General features: G+C 46.4%; 1 protein-coding gene across 1 annotated transcript; it reads left to right on the top strand.

The window, feature by feature from the left end:
* The first annotated feature begins 654 nt into the window (after nt 1-654).
* On the top strand, nt 655-7,048 carry TMEM92 (transmembrane protein 92). The gene is made up of 5 exons (XM_020997793.1): nt 655-760; nt 2,270-2,295; nt 3,749-3,823; nt 4,792-4,996; nt 6,346-7,048. Exons 1-5 carry the CDS (start codon nt 683-685, stop codon nt 6,463-6,465), a joined length of 504 nt encoding a protein of 167 aa, XP_020853452.1. The 5' UTR covers nt 655-682; the 3' UTR covers nt 6,466-7,048.
* The last annotated feature ends 1,172 nt before the right edge of the window (nt 7,049-8,220 follow it).

The following is an 8,220-nucleotide window of genomic DNA, read 5'->3' as shown; positions in this document are numbered from 1 at the left end:
TTACTCTTCTGGAATAGATAAGGGAGGGGGGCCAGAAAAGAAGAGGAGAGTGTTCCCGCAGCTACTTCTCCCCCATGTCGCCTTGGAAAGTCTGCACTCTTCAAAGCTGGGGCTATTAATGGGGTGGGTGAGGGATGGAAAGTAATGTAGAAAGTATACTAATTAAGGGGAGGGAGTATGTTCGTTTTTGTCTTTCTATCCCCAGTACCTAACGTGTTACCTGGCACATAGTAGACGTTTAATAATACTAGTTTAACGAAATTGAATTGGAGGGAAGGAGGGAGAGAGGGAAGTCAACGCTCTATAATAGTCTTTTTTTTTTAACCTGATACACAATGTTATCAGTCTCCCGGTGTGGAAACTCTCCTCCACGGGTGCAGATTGGGTACTTATCTGTAACTTATGGTCTTAAAAGAGTACCTAGGACACTGAGACGCAGAGTGACTAGCCTGTGTTCACACTGGAGACTACCTAGACCGGATTTGAACCCGGGTCTTCTAGACTGCGCAGCAGTCTTATAAATTATCCTCCTTCCCCCTTGGGAATCGCGGTCCGGCCCATAACAATTGTATAAGCCCCTCCCCCTTTTCCTGGGCCAGCCGCAGAAACTGGAGGGAGGTGCTAGCCCTACCTCCTTCCCCCCAACACACGGAAGCTGGTAGACTTTGTCTACCAGCCCAGGATGCCGCACTCCTGGGTCTACAGGCTCCTCAGCTTTTTGCCCAGTCTGCTTCTTAGCATCTTGGCAGGTCTCCAACAGGTGAGGACTTGGAGCAGGGCGGAATAAGGGGAGAGACAGGGGTGCGTTTGTCCCACTTGGGGGGCAGATTCCTCTTTCCAGTCTCTCCCTGCCAGGAAAGGTAAGAGTGTGGGGGAACTGTTGAGAACGGGGGACGTATGAGTGTTTTACATGAGAAGAGGAGGAATTCAGAGAGAGGGGTAAATTCCTCCCCCCCTTCCCCGTCCGAGTACCCTGAGATCCCAGAGAACCCGTTGATCCTAATATTAGCCTTGGCTCACTTTTTCTAGGTTTTCTTGTACCTAGGGGTACAGAGCTGGTAACTGAGGAGCCTGGGCTAGGATCCTCAGACTCTACTCCCCTTGTACTGTGTGACCTTCGGGAATTTTTTGCCCTTCTCCTTGGCACTTGTTTCTCTACTTGATCTAGTGGGAAAAATAGCCCTGCCCTAGTCTACAGTTAAAAATAGGGTTCGAACTCTTTTTTACCCTCCCCCACCCCCACCTAGTCTAGTCTCACACACCCAACCATTTGGGGCTTGGGTGGTGTCTCTGATCTAGGATTGTGAGGCCTGGGGCAAGTTGGAGAATTTCAGATCTCTTGGAGTTTGCAAGTTGAGAAAACCCTGGAAACCAAATTGGTGTCTGAATGAATAAAGTGCTTGGAGATCCTGAGACTAATTCTTTCTCTGATCCCCAAATGGGAATTCTGTCTTCCCCAATCATCCTGCCACCTTTAGTCATGTTAATTATTGAGACGGGGAGGAGACTGAAGAGAGCTGAGACTTGGTGGAAGTCTCTTCCACCTCTACTCTGTTCCCTGTTATATGGATCTCTGTCCCTAGATTTGTGATTTACTAGGCTGGGTGATTTGGGGGAGGGGTGGTTGTCTTCTCTGGGTCCCTAGATCCTCCTTTGTGCTTTTCCCTGGAGCTACTATTCAAATTCAATTGCATTAAGTTTTTAAGCAGAGTTGGAGTTATCTTAACTATTACTTTATATATTGCAGTTATCTTTATTGTCCATGTAAATTAGATATTAATTCACTGCAATTATTAGAGGGAATTTTTTATTTAATCAAATGAACAGCAGTTACTATGCCCAATTCCTAAGGCAAGATTTGAGCTCTGACTACCCAAATTTGGCCTGGTCTTCCCAGAACTCCTCTGGACTGGGGAGATGCTGCTGATTAGAAGGAAATTAGAACAATTTGGGCAGGAGGGGGTGGGGAATAGGGGCAGCGACCTGTGCAGCCATTTCTCTAAGGGAGCTGTAGTTCCACAAGGACGATTCAATGGACCCCAATTAATGAGTCTGAGAGTCTCATTCTCCCATTCCTAGAATCTCCATTCCTAGAATGGAATATCCTTATGACTAGGGAATTTTTCATTCTTTGTATTTGTAGCCCCAGCACCTTCATAAATATTTGTTGCCTTAGTAAATTTGTGCCTTGATAAATATTTGTTGATGAATAATGTCCTTGTATCCCCTACCCCCACCACCTTTAAGCTGTGGCTCCTTTTCTTCCTAGGTAACTGGTGGATGCCAACTGCACTTGTAAGTATGGCCACCTGGATGCCTTAGTTTCTCACCGTCTAGAGAGGAAGGGGAGGCCACCAGAGTCAGGAGTTTCCTGGCAAAAAGGCCCAGTTGGAATTCTCTTTTAACCCTTTCCATAGATTGGTCTTTCACCAACCCAGGCTCCTAGATTACAGTGGGCAAAACAATGGATAGGGGACCTGGGTTGGAATCCTCTGCACCTTACCCCACGACTTTAGGCTGGGTGTCCATTTTCTCATCTATAAAATAAGGGGGTTTGTGCCAAAAGTAAGACTGGACTCCCTGCCTTCCCTTGGAGAAGTCTTTCCATGGTCTGTTCTCTAGTCTTCTAGCTTAGCTGTCTCTTCTGGGGGATTTGTAGAAAACAAACTGGGTGATAACATCACCTCCCTTAGTGCTAGGAGGGCCTTTTTTATTTTTTTATTTTTTTAATTTATTTTTTCGCAAATGGGGTTAAGTGACTTGCCCATGGTCACACCGCTAGTAAGTGTCAAGTGTTTGGTCTGAGTCCGGATTTGAGCTCAGGTCCTCCTGACTTCAAGGCTGGTGCTCTGTCCACTGCGCCACCTAGCTGCCCCAAAAGATTTTATGGTCTGACACTTCTTTTTTTTTTTTTTAATGGTGGTTGTTGTTATTTTAGGCAATGGGGTTAAGTGATTTGCCCAGAGTCACACAGCTAGTAGTGTTATGTATCTGAGGCGGATTTGAACGCAGGTCCTCCTGAATCCAGGGCCGGCGCTCTATCCACTTAGGAGGTCCTTAAAGGTGATCCTAGGCGATCTTTTCATTATTCTCTAGGCTAGGTGAAATGACTTCCCCAAGGTCATCTACCCTATGTATGCAAGCCAGGATTCTAAAGCCACTAGCTCTTATACATCAGAATAAATATTCTGGGGACCCACAGAAGGAGAATGGAATAGAAAGGCTGGAGTTGATGTTACTTAAGCACTTTGAGATCCGCCTAGGTACATATATTCCCCAAGCTCAGGGATTCTGTTTTAGGGGAAATTTAATTAGTCATGATGTTAATTGCTATTTAGTAAGGCCAACAGGAATAATACTGTAAACAAGCCTTTGCTTTTGTATATTGCTTTCTCCATTTGGAAAATATTACCTACTTCAAGACAGGCAGGGTAAAAATTGTTATCCCCATTTTAGGGATGAGGAATCTGAAGCTCATAGATAAAAATAAACTCTCCAGGACCACGTAATTAGTAAATGGCACAGTCATGATTAGAACCCACATCTTTTGGCCTTCCTCCTCATCCCTCACACAAGGCTCTTTCTACCACTCCATGAGCCATCACAGGCATGATTTGCTCCAACCAGAGAAGAGCTTAGGACTAAGACTATGAAAGACCATTGTTTGTTATCTCACGGGGTAAAGGGCCCAGCTTACATCTGGGCTCCTTTTGACTAAGGGATCACCTTCTACTATCTCCCATGCTAGCTTCTGCCCTGAAGGATTTGAGTGCTGTGGCAATGGCTGCTGTGTGAAGACAGAACATTTCTCTGGCCCCATGAGGTGAGAAACATGGCGGGCATTTTGTGGCCATGCCCAAAGGTATCTTGTCTCTGGCCACTGGGGATGGATAGATAGATAGATAGATAGATAGATAGACAGACAGACAGACAGACAGACAGACAGACAGACAGACAGATAGATAGATAGATAGATAGATAGATAGATAGATAGATAGATAGATATGGCCAGCTGGTGATGCTTGGGACATGGCAGGTGTTTTGTGGCCATGCCCAAAGGTATCTTGTCTCTGGCCACTGAGGATAGATGGATGGATGGATAGATAGATAGATAGATAGATAGATAGATAGATAGATAGATAGATAGATAGATATGGCCAACTGGTGATACTTGGGACGTGGCAGGTGTTTTGTGGCCATGCCCAAAGGTATCTTGTCTCTGGCCACTGGGGATGGATAGACAGATAGATAGGTAGACAGATAGATAGGTAGATAGATAGATAGACAGACAGACAGACAGACAGACAGACAGAGACAGAGAGAGAGAGAGAGAGAGAGAGAGAGAGAGAGAGAGATATGGCCAGCTGGTGATGCTTGGGACATGGCAGGTGTTTTGTGGCCATGCCCAAAGGTATCTTGTCTCTGGCCACTGAAGATAGATAGATGGATGGATGGATGGATAGATAGATGGATGGATGGATGGATAGATAGATAGATAGATAGATAGATAGATAGATAGATAGATATGGCCAGCTGGTGATGCTTGGGACATGGCAGGTGTTTTGTGGCCATGCCCAAAGGTATCTTGCCTCTGGCCACTGAGGATAGATAGATAGATAGATAGTAGATAGATAGATAGATAGATAGATAGATAGATGTGGTGATGCTTGGGAGATAGCCCCAGGGGGTATAGAGAAGGGGAGGGAATGGAGGAAGGAGTTTGGGAGGATGCTGCCCACCCTCACTCTATGTTAAAGGAGGATCATGGTGTGGATTTTCCTGCCTCCTCAGGACATTTGTCATCAGCTTCCTGGTCATCATCCCTCTCCTCTGTATCTGTGGCTTGTTCAAGCGTTTGTGCCGAGCTTGCTGGGTCTCAGAGTCGGAGCCCTCAACTCAGCGGGAAGTGCCAGTATCAGTGTCCTTCAGTAACCCCCCTGTGTCCCCTGAGACTCCAGCACCTGCCCCATTTGGACCCCCACCACCCTACAGTGAGGTGAGTCCCCCTTGACTCCAGCTCTGTCCTGGATATCTGTCCATACTTGGGGTAAGTCACAAGAGAGGGCATCTAGGAGAGGCTATAAGCTGCAGCAAAGTCTGGAACCTTCAGTGAGGCCCTTCTCTTGACTAGACCTTGTTTTCTTTCTCTATAAGGTTAGAAGAATAGTCTAAATGGTTTCTAGGGACAGTTAGGTGGTGCGGTGGGTAGAACGCTAGCCCTGGAATCAGGGAGACCAGAACTCAAATCTAGCCTCAGACACTTACTACTGTGTGACCCTGGGCAAGTCACTTAACCCCATTTGCTTCAGTTTCCTCATCTGTAAAATGAGCTGGAGAAGGAAATGGCAAAGCACTCCAGTGTCTTTGTCAAGAGAACCCTAAATGGAGTCACAAAGAGTTGTGTGTGCCTGAACAAGAACAAAAGATGGTGTAGTAGATAGTGCATTGGACTTAGATTCTGAAAGACCCGAGTTGAAATACGGCTGTGGATACTCACTAACTACTATGTGACTCTGTGCAAGTCACTTTACCTCTCTTTGCCTGTTTTCTCATCTGTAAAATGGGGATAGTAATAGCATCTACCTCCCAGGGTTGTTGTGAGTGTCAAATTAATAACTTCTTTGAAATCCTTAAAAGTGCTATATAAGTGCTAGCTAGTAACTATTATTCTAAAATCCCTACCACCTCAGTCTACGCTCTTATGCTCTGCCTCTCTATACCAAGAGCTTCCCAACTTGGGATATGTATATGCAAAACTCGTCACAAGGGGTGAATATTTGGCAAATAACTATATTATCGTACTGAAAATATTCTGCAAGTGCCAAATTGATTTTCAATCAGCAGTGACAAAATGCCTTATGTGTATGCATGGTAAACACTAGAATTTATTTCCTTTCCAACTGAATAGGGGGTTTGGGTAGATTTAGTGGAAACCCAAAGACTGCAGGGATCAGCAAAGGTTGGGTTCTCCTTGTCTCTACCCATAAGTCATGTCTCTCCCAGGCCATTGTCTCCCATACCCAACAAACACACTTATTGGTATTGGGAAAGCCCAGTGAATTAGATGCTGAAAGACCCTAGTTTGAACCCTGTTCTTTCACCTTAGGGCTTAACCTCCGGGAAATGAAGGGTTTGGCTGTAGATAGATCATCTTAACCTTAGACGTGTAAGGTCCCTAAATCCTGTCATACTACTATGGCCTCAGGTACCATCATCCTTGCCCTTTCAGAGAGAGTTAGGGGCGTGGTCAAGTTGTACCATCTGGGGTTGGCCTTCCTGGAGTCAGCAAAAAGAAGGAACTGAGGCCCTGACTGGACAGAGAACACTGTGCTCTCCTCCCCACAGGTCGTTCAGAAGCCAGTCCTGTGCCCACCAGCTCCCAGGGAGCCACCACCACCCTATACCCCCACGCCTGTTGTGACGACCCAAAGCACCCAACGGGGAATCGTCAACACAGCCTTCTGAGGCATGTTGGGACGCCCTACAAGCTTGACGCTTAACTTATTTCTCTCCTTGTCTCTGCCTATTCAAGGGTGTCCTCGCTCCTAGGAGCCCTGGGCATTACCTGGCCTGGGAGTCTGCTCCTTTTCTTAGAGCTTTAAGGATGGAGGGAGAGAGAGGCAAATTTCAGCCCATGTTAAGAAAGGCAGCTCTCTAACAATGGAAGGGGACTTCTGTGACACTTGGTATGTTTATGAAGAGGCTGGATGATTGATCTCCTGTCCTAGAATGCTGAAAGGAAGATTGCTACAGGTGGGAAGAGACCTTGGACTTGAGAGATAGCCTTCCCCAACATCAGATGGAGTGGGCTGAGATCCTGTACAGAATCTCGGCTTTTGTGTGCTTGGAGGTTGGGTGGGGGCTTTAAATAAGTCAAGCAAAGTCATCCTCTGGCATGAACAAGATATGCCTAGCCTGCTGCCCTACAATGCCTGAAGTTCCACCATTAGAGAGCCATTCCTTTGGTTAAAGCCTTGCACCCTACCTGTGGGTTTTCTGTGGGCAGAATAACTCTTTAATGTAAAGTAAATTGCATATCATGAACGAATTTAAAAGACTTTTGACGTTGGGTTATGGAGAGGGGGGATGGGGAAGGGGCTCTGAGAATGAAGTTGGGGGTGGAGGGACATAGGTCAGGGACCAAAAGGTAATCAGCAGGGTTCTTGTCAGTTAATTACTGTTTCTCATTACCATTGGATATTAGGGTGGGGGTGGGAGGGTGTGTGACCAGCAGCTGGAGGAGAGGGAACTCCCTGCTGCTACCCAAGTAAGTTAAGATGACCTAGGGGCAGAGTACAGTGCCCTTTGCTGACTCAATTTATTTCAGCATCCCTTCCCCACCCAGAAAGATGTTCTAGATTTATGGGGGGAAGGTGGGAACAGGTGGTGATAAACTTGATTGGGAGAGGGGAACAGGTTGGGGGAGAAAGGAGAATGAAGGTGGGAAGGGGGAAGGAAAGGAGGGCTGGATGGGAGTGGGGAGGCCTTGGCAGTGGAAAAGGTGAGGAAAGGGAAAATGCAGCCTCTGGAAAGGGAGATCTTGACCTGACACACCCAGTGAACTTCTGAATTCTTTTCACTTAGGGTTGGGTAGGGAAATCACCTTCTTCTGCCTTCATTCTCAGGCTTAGTTGGTTCTGTCCCTGGGCCGCTCTAGAAGCGAATACCATACCTTGGCCCCAAGCAGCCCATCTGGCTGGTAGATTCCACCCCAAAAAGGGAAGTTAGGACTTTAGACCGCTTAGGGTCCCTCACACCCTTTCTGGAGATGCACAAGGTCAAAACTATTTTCATAACACCTGTGACATTTTCATTTGAAATATGGTAAATAGTGATAAATATAACCCATAGAAACAAACCTTTTGAGGGAGGGTCCTCAATTTTTAAGAGAATAAAGAGGTCCTAAGATCAAAAAGCTTGAAACTGCTACTTCAGAGGAAATAACACAGACCAGGCAGGGTGTGGGTAAGGGAGTGGGGAGGTAGGAAAGAGACCTTTTTAATTTGTTGAACATTGATGTCCAGAACTACCCAGCCCAGGAAAATTAGAGGAACATTGCCGTGCCCTGACCCAGGTGTGGCCAGAGTAGATCACCATCCAGGCTACTGCATGATTGGCTTCTGAATTGGGGGTAGGGAGAGGAGGTGGGGAAGATGGTGCTGATTATACTGTCCAAATTAGGATACACATACCACTCCCTGCCCTACAGGGGCTGCTCTC

Source organism: Phascolarctos cinereus, unplaced genomic scaffold (assembly GCF_003287225.1).
Source record: "Phascolarctos cinereus isolate Bilbo 61053 unplaced genomic scaffold, phaCin_HiC Scaffold_5;HRSCAF=322, whole genome shotgun sequence".
NCBI lineage: Eukaryota > Metazoa > Chordata > Mammalia > Diprotodontia > Phascolarctidae > Phascolarctos > Phascolarctos cinereus.
This window is presented reverse-complemented; position numbering and strand designations above follow the sequence as displayed.

Bases quoted from the DNA above. Each gene is read 5' to 3' on its own strand.
- TMEM92 (XM_020997793.1), top strand. From the start codon at position 683: ATGCCGCACTCCTGGGTCTACAGGCTCCTCAGCTTTTTGCCCAGTCTG. The intron at 2,296-3,748 runs GTAAGTATGGCC...CTCCCATGCTAG, and splicing joins GGTGGATGCCAACTGCACTT to CTTCTGCCCTGAAGGATTTG. The intron at 3,824-4,791 runs GTGAGAAACATG...CTGCCTCCTCAG, and splicing joins CATTTCTCTGGCCCCATGAG to GACATTTGTCATCAGCTTCC.